Consider the following 12,587-nt stretch of genomic DNA (forward strand, 5'->3'; position numbering starts at 1 on the left):
GTGTTCATCTCATGGTACCCGTTACAACACTTAAGGGTTCTACAATTCCCAATATTGATCCTGAATCTTCCATAATCTATTGTTAACTTTGTTTTAGACTAAATGATATTCTAGAATCTATAGACACATAATACAGAATAAAAAACAATACCAAAATTTTCACCAACAAACAATAGTCCACTTTTTATGATGAGGACCAATACAATTAGATGAAAAAATCTAACTAAATTAAAAATTTAAGGAACAAAACAACATAAATATAACATGAACATTTCCCTCGTATATATTTCATTATTAACTTACTCAACAACAACAACAACAACAACAAAAAATAGAAATCTTATAAGAAAATGGGTAAACATAGAAGTGCTAATTAGACAATCTTACTGCATAATAGTGATATTGCTTTCATCTTACTGTAAACATATTAAAGCTGATTAATACATTCATTTATTAATGTATTATCAACCCAACATATTTGCATCGAATATTTTATATATACGATTTAATATTGACAAGATCAGTAGTGTTTTTCTTTAAAAAACTCTTATACCATCTTGCAGAAAGCTTTGGTGTTCGTGTTTGTGTTTCACGGTCAACATAATATAACCCGAACTTTACATTGTAACCGCTCATCCATTCATAGTTATCCATTAAGGACCATACAAAATATCCGCGTACATCTGCTCCTTCTCTATAATTTAAAACACCAAACATGTCATTTATTCAATAATGATGGTACACTATGAAATTTGAATATAAATGGGCTACTTTCTAAATATACAAATCTAGAGTACGAAAAGATTGTAGAGCAGACCTTATTGATTTCGCTAAAAATTCAAGGTATTCTAAATGGAATTTAACTCGTTTCACATCATTTAAAATTACATTCACTCGTTTCTCTTGCAGATCGGGTGAAGAATAACCTGAAAAAAAAATATTTGCATGGCTAATAGAATATTCATAACTACTTGAATTTATATCTGAAACACAACCCTTACCATTTTCTGTAATAAACATAGGTTTATTTTTGTAGCGAAACTTGATTTGATTAACAATCTCCTCCATCCCTTGAGGAAAAACATATGTATCTTCTACCCCAGTCTGTTTGGCAAACAGAGGTAAAGATCTTTAATCTCAAATAAAATTAAATATTAAAATAAATATTAAAAATCACCATTTCCTACATACAGGTTCACCGATCAACACACCATCGCGCTCTGCCACAGTGTCAAAGAAACCTTGGATTGGACGATTTGCAATTGGAGAGCATGTAGAGTTTGTACAATCTTTAGTATATATAGCCGAGTAATGGTTTATACCAATAAAATCAAGACTATTATTCACAATGTTCTTTTCTTTGATGGAGAAACTTGGTAAATCACTTCCAAGGTACTTAACCATTTCTACGGGATACTCTCCATATATCAAGGGATCAAGTACCCTGTTTAATGGTAAGAAGTTAAACTATATATATATATATATATATATATATATATATATATATATATATATATATATATAGAGAGAGAGAGAGAGAGAGAGAAGTAAGTTCAAATAAAAACAGTAAATAGTATGAGAACATAAAAACACTATGTTTATGTTATTATTCTGTAATAAATGTTTTATATGTGTATTGTTGAACTAATTCTACTATGAATACTAATATTTGATTATTCATATATTCATTACAATGTTATAATTCTATTATAAATCTATGTATATGGATTTTTACAGAAAATTTTAAATTTAGTTTTAACATGTGGCTATTCATTTATTCATTGCTGAATAATCACATAAAGTTGTGGATACAAAATTCATTGCAGAATAATAACATAAAAATAGTGTTTTTACTTTCTCACATTATTTACTTTTTTCATTTGAAATATATATATATATATATATATATATATATATATATATATATATATATATATATATATATATATATATATATATATATGTTTGTGTGTGTGTGTGTGGGTGGGCGGACGGGCATGTATGTTTGAGTTATTTTGAGAACTGTTGGAATCCTAAGTCACGTAGGACCTTGGAGACCAAGCAATCAATAAATATGGCAAGTTGGTCATGTTTCCTAATTGTAATCTTATTCTACAAGTTGGTAATTTAGGAGTATATATATGTATAGATACCGAGATATGGTTTGTACATAAAAACACAATATAGGTTTTGAGCAATTTTCCTATTAATCAAAGAGATATTTTGATTATTTGTGTTTTCTAACTTGAATTGGTATCAGAGCTTGACGAAGAAGCTGTGAGATCAAATTCTTTACCTGTTGACAAGCGAGGTCAACATGACTGATGCAGGGGGTGAGGGAGGATCAGCTCCGGTGACTGTGAAGGAAACTGGATCAACTTCAGTTCAATGTCCCATGTTGAATTCCACGAATTACACGGTCTGGTCACTGAGAATGAAGGTAGTCTTAAGAATTCATAAGGCTTGGAGTGTGATTGACCTTGGAACAGAAGAGAATGAAGAAAAAAATTACCTGGCAATTGGATTGTTGTACCAAGCGATACCGGAATCCTTGATTATGCAGTTGGGAGATGTCGATTTAGCAAAAGCCCTCTGGAACTCAATTAAAGCGAGGCACGTTGGAGCCGACCGGGTGAAAGAAGCCAGACTTCAAACCCTAAATTCCGACTTTGACAGATTAATAATGGCAGAGAAAGAATCAATCGACTCCTTCACCGTGAAATTATCGGAAATTTCCTCTCAATCGGCGTCACTAGGTGAAACCATCGAAGAATCAAAGATGGTGAAGAAGCTACTAAAATCCACATGGGTGTAACATGTCAAGTGGATCCGGATCCGGATCCTGTGGGTCTAAGATGTCAAGTGAATCCGGGTCTAACGCAAAACAGGCCCAAAGAAAATCAAATAATGGTCGATCCAATAGTAGGCCCAATTCCAATTCTGATCCAAATAGTAAACCGAAAAAGGACCGATCTAAAATTATTTGTTACCGGTGCGATAAATCGGGCCACTTCGCGTCTCAATGTCTGGACCGAATCAGAAAATTACAAGAAAGTAATTTTGTTGAATATGACGATACCGACGAGGCCGTATTTTTACACGAGACCGTGTTTTTGAATGAAGAGAAGGTGATACCGTCTCGATACGACTCACAAAAAAACGATGTGTGGTATTTGGATAATGGGGCGAGCAATCACATGACGGGGAACCGATCATTTTTCTCCGAACTTGACGAAGGCATAACCGGGAGGGTTAAATTTGGAGATAATTTGTGTGTAATAATCAAGGGAAAAGGTGCTATACTTTTCCAAGGCAAGAAAGGTCAACAAAGGCTGATGATGGAGATTTACTACATACCGGATCTCAAGAACAACATTATAAGTCTCGGACAAGAAACTGAAGCCGGGTGTGATATTCGAATGAAAGACAACTATTTAACCATGCACGATGCCGATAATTGCTTATTAATGAAAGTACAAAGAACTTCAAACCGCCTTTATAAAATAAAATTACAGATTGGAGTTCCTATTTGCCTTCATTCAAGACTAAGTGAAGATGCGTGGCGATGGCATGCAAGACTTGGGCACATCAATTTCGAGTCAATGAAAAAGATGTCTAAAAAGGGTTTAGTCAAAGGGTTACCGAAATTAGATGATGAGAATCAATTATGTGAATCGTGCTTAGTCGGCAAGCAAACAAGAAAGTCCTTCCCAACCATGACGACATACAAAGCGAAACAACCATTGGAGCTTGTTCACGGTGATTTATGCGGTCCGATCATGCCGGCAACCAAGGGTCAAAATAGGTACATTTTTACACTAATTGATGATTTTTCACGATTTATGTGGATTTATCTCATAAAAGAAAAGAGTGAGGCGTTTACACACTTCAAAAAATTCAAAGCTTTGGTGGAAAATGAAATTGGAAAGCCTTTGAAAGTGTTTAGAAGTAATCGAGGAGGTGAGTTTACCTCTCTCGAGTTTAATTCTTTTTGTGAGCAAAACGGAGTTAAACACCATCTCACCGCCCCATACTCTCCACAACAAAATGGAATTGTGGAACGAAGAAACCGAACTCTTATGGACATGACACGAAGTATAATGAAGGCAATGCATGTTCCAAACTACTTATGGGGAGAAGCGGTAAATCACTCAACAAATCTAATCAATCGAGTTTACACAAGAGTCCTTGGTGATACAACTCCATACGAAAAGTTGTATAAAAGAAAACCGAATTTAGAAAATGTTCGTATATTTGGGTGTTTAGCACATGCAAAAGTTGAACCGGTTAATCAAAAGAAGTTGGATGCAAGATCAAGACCACTAGTATATGTTGGTTTCGAATCGGGTACGAAAGCTTACCGGTTATTTAACCCGGTAACACAAAAAATAATAGTGAGTCGAGATGTTATTTTTGATGAAACCAAAGGGTGGGATTGGATTAAAGAAGCAGGAACCAACAATGAAGAACCGGGCTCATTCGTAATACCATGGGACTATCCAAAAGACTATGCGAGCACCAACCAAGGAAACGATGTAAATAATGATCCAATTCAATCGGATCATGAGATTGGAGATGAAGGGGAAGTACAAGATAATCAACAACCAAGTCCGGTAAATAATAATGTTCAACAAGGAGCTACAAGTCAAAGACCCTCGAGAGCAAGAGTACCTCCAAGACGATTTCAAGATTATGAGCTTGATCTTAACAATCTTGAAGAACTCCTTCTAACAACCAATGATGAGCCGATATCGGTTGAAGAAGCGAAGAAAGAACCAGAATGGGTCAAGGCCATGGATGTGGAAATCAAGTCGATAAACAAAAATAATACTTGGACTCTTGTGAACAAACCTATGGGGGTGAAGCCAATTGGACTCAGGTGGGTGTTCAAATTAAAGAAAAATGCAGATGGCACCATTAATAAATACAAGGCAAGGTTGGTTGCTAAAGGTTACGTGCAACAACCCGGTATTGATTTTCAGGAAGTGTTTACCCCGGTAGCTCGAATTGAAACCATTCGGTTTCTTATAGCCTTAGCAGCTACTCATGGGTGGGAGCTTCACCACTTAGATGTAAAAACAACATTCTTACATGGAGAATTTAAAGAAGCTGTTTATGTGTCACAACCGGAAGGCTATATAAAGAAAGGCAACAAGCATAAAGTATATCGCCTTACAAAAGCATTATATGGTCTAAGACAAGCACCTCGAGCATGGAACACGAAGCTTGATGGGATTTTGAAGAATATGAAATTTCAAAAGTGCATGAAAGAACCATCGGTGTACCGGAAATGTGAAGGATCTAACTTGCTAATTTTAGCAATTTATGTTGCTGACTTATTTGTCACAGGTACAAATTTAAGCATGATCAAGAGGTTCAAATTAGAGATGTCCAAGAACTTTGAGATGTCGGATCTTGGAAGATCAACTTATTACCTTGGCATTGAAGTTAAGCAAGAAGAATCGGGGATTACTATAAACCAAGAAGCATATGCTCAACGCATTTTAAAAGAAGTCGGTTTACATGATTGCAATCCAACCCACATACCGATGGAACCGGGAAATAAATTGTCGAAGGCCGAAGATGAACCCGAAATCGACCCAACACAATATCGAAAAGTGGTAGGATGTCTTAGATACCTCTTGCAAACAAGACCCGATATGGCATATGCGGTTGGAGTTGTTAGCCGATATATGCAAAGTCCAAGAGAATCACATGGTGGTGCAATCAAACACATTCTAAGGTACTTACGAGGAACAACGGGATACGGAATTAAGTACGAGAGAATGGGACAAAAACGGCTTATTGGTTATAGTGATAGTAGTCACAATGTTGACCCAGATGACGGAAGAAGCACAACCGATCACATTTTCTACTATGGGTCATCACCAATTACATGGTGTTCACAGAAGCAAGATATTGTTGCTTTATCATCTTGCGAGGCGGAGTTCATGGCAGCCACAGCGAGTGCATGTCAAGCAATATGGCTTCAAGATTTGCTTGGGGAAATCATGAACAAAGCACAAGAGAAAGTTATTCTTAGAGTTGATAACAAGTCGGCAATCGAACTAACTAAGAATCCTTTTTTTCATGGAAGGAGTAAACACATTCACACGAGGTTTCACTTCATTCGTAATTGTGTCGAAAGGGAACAAGTGGAGGTGGAATACATTCCCAGTGATGAACAAAGGGCAAATATTCTTACGAAACCATTAGCTCGAACCAAGTTCAACGAAATGAGGAGCTTGATCGGGGTTGAAGAATTCTCTAGAAGGACTTAGAGATTCGGGGTGATTGTTGGAATCCTAAGTCACGTAGGACCTTGGAGACCAAGCAATCAATAAATATGGCAAGTTGGTCATGTTTCCTAATTGTAATCTTATTCTACAAGTTGGTAGTTTAGGAGTATATATATGTATAGATACCGAGATATGGTTTGTACATAAAAACACAATATAGGTTTTGAGTAATTTTCCTATTAATCAAAGAGATATTTTGATTATTTGTGTTTTCTAACTTGAATGTATTTACCAGAGAACATAAAACGTACTTTTCTAAGGAAAATTTCAATCAACACCACAAGCATCTAAAGCTTCTAGATAATTCGTTTGGGAAAGTAAAATAAAATTCAAAAAACATCGTAAAATATAAATGTATTTAATTATACATATATACATATTCAAATATGCACATATACACATCAAAAAAAATATAGATTTGTTTTTTTCAAATCTTATGTCGGTAAGCAGCTTTATGAAGTCCGTATGGCCTTTGGATGATATTTGTTTTTTTTTTTTCAAAATAATCTCTCTCTCTCTCATATATATATATATATATATATATATATATATATATATATATATATATATATATATATATATATATATATATATATATATATATATATATATATATATAGGAATGAGTTCTATGGAAAACAAATAACTAGGGCAACATCTACTGGAACCAATAATCAAATGACACGTGTCCATTTCTTTCTTCACAAGTAATGTATTGTGGAAGTTATTATGGAAGTGGTGTGTTGTCATGTTTTCATTGGTTCAAATATGTGTTGCCCTAATCATTCATTTTCCATATAACTCTTATATATATATATATATATATATATATATATATATATATATATATATATATATATATATATATATATATATATATATATATTGGATAAATATGTTTAAGAATAATATGTACCAGCCAATTTGGAAAGCGAACGCTCTTTTAACGGCCTCAATATCAAGCTCACTGTTTGTTAATGGTATGAACGTGGGACAATTTACAACAATCCCGACTAATCCAGCTTGTTTAACCTGCACAACAATTGCAATATATATATATATATATATATATATATATATATATATATATATATATATATATATATATATATATATATATATATATATATATATATATATATATATATGAGGGGTTGTGAGAAAATATAAATAATTTTTAAAAACTCGAAAACAAGCAAAACTTATGAGATTGTACCACCTCAACCTTATATTTTGGACAAGAATCCATCCAAACATTAAACTATACGATGATAATCGATGATACATAAGAAATTGTTTCATATTAGCAAAGCATGCTTTTTAATATTTTTATTGTGAAAACTTGAATTTAAAAGTGGTTAAAGATGTGAAAAAAAGTTAAACGGTTGTTAAACCCATTTATTGCTAATAAAATTATTTTTCGAATGTACTTGTGTTTAATTTTTATAAGATAAAATATATTTTCATATTTTTGGAAAATATTTATATTTTCACATTAACCTACTTTTATATATATATATATATATATATATATATATATATATATATATATATATATATATATATATATATATATATATATATATATAGAGAGAGAGAGAGAGAGAGAGAGAGAGAGAGAGAAAAAGAAAGAAAGAGAGAGATCCATTTGAAACATAGATAAAAATAAAAGTAGTAATTGTCATTTAAAAAAAATGCAAATTATAAACTACAAGGATTAAAACAATAATTATTAAAATCAAATATTACATGGACAGAAACTATAATTAGACTATTTATTGATAATTAAAAGGTTAATAAAATAAATGGTAGAATTTCGTATGGCTTCATTAAATGTTAAAATATTATATTTGTTCAATCTAATATTTACCATTTTTAATCTTTTAAAATATTAGGTTTACCCAAATGTGTTTTCTTAACAGTTTTTAATAATTTATAATTCTTTTTACATTTTTAAATCGTTAAAATTGAAAAGAAATTACTAAATGGACCTATTGCCATTGCCTTCTAAACCGCAGGATATATTCACGCTCAAAAGATTTTTACTTCTCGCCGGTGTTAACCTACCGCTAACCTTCTTCTAGCAATCAAATTTAAGCAACATGTATTTATAAGTTGTCGGTCTTTCTACTTGCTCTCTTTTCATCTTTGTTTATGACGTGGATGAATTTCACCACGTGGATGTGATTAAAGTTATGTTTGCACTTGATCTTACACTTTTCCATGTGCATTTGATTTGATTTTTAACGATATCTTTTACATAGATGCATTCATTTTGGCAACGTAAGCAACATATGCATCTGGAATCTTAAATGATTGAAGCCCCTCTATTAATGTATCTTGAATGCTAGGATCGTAGTCTCTTAGAATATTGATCTTAAACAACTAGAATCTTGAATCCTAAAACCTAATTCCTTTCATGAGTTCATTAACTGATTCCATCATTTGTATGCATGAATCCAATTTGTATTTGCCATTGGAATCAAGATTCGGTTGTTTGTTCTTATGGTCTTGGCGAATAGGTTCGAATTCAAAATGATTATCATCAATGAGTCAAACTTTCTGACTCTTTTTTCTTGAGAATTCCAATATCTTGAGGGATAATTGACAAAAAAATCATTGCTGAAATCATATGATTCCAAATGGGAATCAAGAAAGTCAGATTTAATGTTCTTGAAAAAATAGAACTCTATAATAGATTCTTTAGGGTTTTCTATAGAGCTGATGGAATCTGGATTGGGAGATGGCAAGAGGGCAAGAAAGACAATGACAACATGTTAACACACCGGCTATTGAGAACGGCATGAGGTAAATTATTTTGATCGTATGCCATTTATAAGGTAAGGGCAAATTGATTCTTTAGTTTTTGTTTTCAATTTTAATGATTAAACAATTATAAAAAAAGGATTATAAACTAGTAAAGGGCAACTATGATATTTTAAAAGATTAAAAAAAATAAATAAGATCAGATCAAACAAATATGACATTTTGACACCTAGTAAGGGTATACGCTAGCTAAATATGAGGTGAAACTAAACATTTTCCTTTGTATTTGACTCATTTCATTCGTATATAAGTAATTTGAATATTTCATTAAAGTCATCTTGTATTTTCTAAATTATCGAAAGATGTTTAATATAATATCAATTAACTTTGATTATTTAAAAAGTATGTATTATTGGGATGTGAAAGGTGTAAATTGTTAGCAAATTTGATTTTGTTTTCTAAAATTCAGTGACGAATTATCGAAATTTGAATTTACTTTGATGACATTCTAATGGTATAAATTGTTAACAACTATATACAAATTGGTGTTATCTTTCTAAATTTATATATAAAAATTATAAAGATAAGACTAAAATTTATAAATAGAAAAGATGTACTTATAGATTATAACACATTGAACAAGTTAAAGTAGTTGTCTGGAATTCCCGCAAGTGTTACCACACACTCCAAATTGACTTGATGAATGAGGAGGAATCCATTCTCCGGAACAAGTTAAAGGGCTATTGTTGGAAATATAAATGGGCAATTATATCTTAAATATTCTTAAGTTTTGGTGACCTGACACCCATTTGTAAAAAAATAAATGCAAACTCATATTTACAAAGTGAATGGACGCCGAATATTTGTAAAAAAAAATCATGATAAATAATTACCTTGTACTTTTGACGATATAGATTTGCTGCTTTGCCATGGGCCAATACCAGGTTATGCATAACAATGAGAGGCTCAACGTCAGAGTTTCCGGTACGACAGTTACCAAAAAACTCTGAGCAACGAGAAGGTGGATAAATCCCCCACCTATAAGCTAAATCTGTGAACAGGTTTGGTTCATTTATTGTAGTCCAATACTTTACTCGGTCTCCAAAATATTTGAAACAAATATCTGCCAAATGTACAAAGTCTTCCCTGCCACCATATTACGTTAGATAGAGAACAAAAAAAGTAGAAAAACAATCGATACAAAGATGAGTTGACAATTTTTAGACTTACTGCATTTCAGGATTTAGCCAAGATCCATATCTATCTTCAAGTTCTTGCGGAAAATCATAATGATGAATCGTCACAAACGGCTCGATTCCTATAGTATTGTGGTCAAGTCTCATTCACAAAATATATACAAATTTTTGCTAAAAACTAAAAACACATCAGAACTCATACATGTATCTACAATTTGAGACCAAATCAAATTAATTATTTGTTAGTGTATCTAAAATTGGCATGACACGATCCTATTTATTTCTATAGATGTTGAAGTCTTTCCTTTCTCATAAGGGCTTATTTGGATGGAATCTTGGACTCCACATATATCATGCATGGTATTGATGTGACATGGTTATATATGTCTCTCTATATATATGTTAAGTCTCTCATCTCTCCATAAAGCTTTTTTTGAGAGATAATCTTGGATTTCACATATATATTATATTATTTCACTTTTAACTAATAGCACCTTTGAGAATTAGATTGTCTATGATCTTGTCATAGAACATGATCCCTGCCGTATTAACTTCACCAAACCTTCCTCTTGGAAGAATTCTAGCCCATGAAATCGAAAATCGGTATGCTTTTAGGCCAAGGGAATGCATTATCTCAATATCTTTCTGTTTTAAGGAAACATTAATAAAGAATCATATTCGAAATAAACAAATTGTTTTGATATCAAAAGTCATTAGACATATTAAAAAGAGTAATTATACCAAAAATAGATGATAATGACAATCTGCAATATCTCCATTCTCTTCGTTTTCTCCACAACCTGATAAAAATGGCAATGGATTAATCATTGGATGTTTAAAAATAATTCATCATATAAACTATAGCAATCGAATAATCGATGATATTAACCTATAGAATGACAAAATACATCCCAGTTGCTTAAGGATTTCATATCCTCAAGATAAGCTCCTTCAACCTGCATGCATTTATACGTTGAGTTATAAAGAGCTATGATCATGAGAAAAAAGGAAGAGAATGAGGAAATTATTAACTTGATAGGCGGAACTGCCTGCACCGAAAATAAACTCTGGTGGGAAATCTGATCTTTTGACATGGTGACCTTTTTCTTCCAATCGAAATCCTATATCACCATTGTTGGAGGCTTCAAGAACCACATTGCATACAAAGATGAGATACCAGAAGTGAAAAATGGTCGGTGACTTTGGTTTTAACTTCATCTTGCAAATAAGGGGGTGTGGAATTCACTATCTTACATTTTTATTTATAACCAGTTATATATTCATTTAAGAATAATAAACATATTAAAAACGTGAGAACAAATCTCTATAATATAATCAACTTGATTTAAGTACTACAAACGTTTCTACGTATATGAATTAAAGGACAAGTTAGTAAATGTCTTTTAGTTAAGTTATAACAAATTAAACATTTGATGACCACATTTCTTCATAATTTTTCATACTAAAATAACACGTTGATTCTATTTTTTTCATCATTTAAAAATTAAAACATCATTATTTTCATGATTTTTCCACCAAAAATTAGGACTTTAAACACATGTTTCTTTCTTTTCATATTTTTCATAATTTGAATATTAAAAACGTTGAAAAAAGTATAATTTCTTTGAAAAATTAATTCAAGAAAATCATTAGATATTCGTTTTTAGGTAGAATATAAAAAGGAATGATGTAAGAAAGCTTTTGATTCTTCCTTTAACAATTAACGATCACTGGATTTGTTCAAACACAATAATATTTAAGGTCCTAGTGCTTTGACAAAGATTCCCTAAATTATCCTTCTTTACTAAGACCTTTTAGGTATACCAATATTTTTTTCAGATTTTTTAACACATGAGTAACTTTTAGAGGTGTGCAATAAACCGTACAAACCGTATAAACCGTTCAAACCGCACCGTACCATAGAACACAGTTTAAATTTTCATGGTGTGGTCTGTGGTTTACGATTTTCTAAAACCGCAATTTGCGGTGCGGTTTGCGGTTTTGATTTATAAAACCGCGATCCAAATCGCACACCATATATATATATATATATATATATATATATATATATATATATATATATATATATATATATATATATATATATATATATATATATATATATATATATATAAAATGAGAAAATCATTCTCAACCACATATTTATTTTGCAGCAAAACACCTAGGTCTATCGACGAAAATAAATACGGATACACATGTGTTTTCCAAGCAAACATGTTTCCTTAAACTATGTTAATAATTATATTAATGTATACAAAAACATATTTTTTTTTTATTTTATTGATTTTTAGAAAACTATTTTTAT

General features: G+C 31.7%; 1 protein-coding gene across 1 annotated transcript; it reads right to left on the minus strand.

Moving 5' to 3' along the window:
* Positions 1-260: 260 nt before the first annotated feature.
* On the minus strand, positions 261-11,490 carry LOC111916906 (beta-glucosidase 18). The gene is made up of 11 exons (XM_052767576.1): positions 11,294-11,490; positions 11,151-11,217; positions 11,003-11,061; positions 10,756-10,906; positions 10,296-10,383; positions 9,959-10,211; positions 7,216-7,331; positions 1,192-1,444; positions 1,002-1,104; positions 818-926; positions 261-694 (listed from the first exon to the last, which is right to left on the minus strand). The coding sequence occupies exons 1-11, from the start codon at positions 11,477-11,479 to the stop codon at positions 493-495; spliced, it is 1,587 nt and encodes a 528-aa protein (XP_052623536.1). The 5' UTR covers positions 11,480-11,490; the 3' UTR covers positions 261-492.
* Positions 11,491-12,587: the final 1,097 nt, after the last annotated feature.

Source organism: Lactuca sativa, chromosome 9, assembly GCF_002870075.4.
Source record: "Lactuca sativa cultivar Salinas chromosome 9, Lsat_Salinas_v11, whole genome shotgun sequence".
Lineage (NCBI taxonomy): Eukaryota > Viridiplantae > Streptophyta > Magnoliopsida > Asterales > Asteraceae > Lactuca > Lactuca sativa.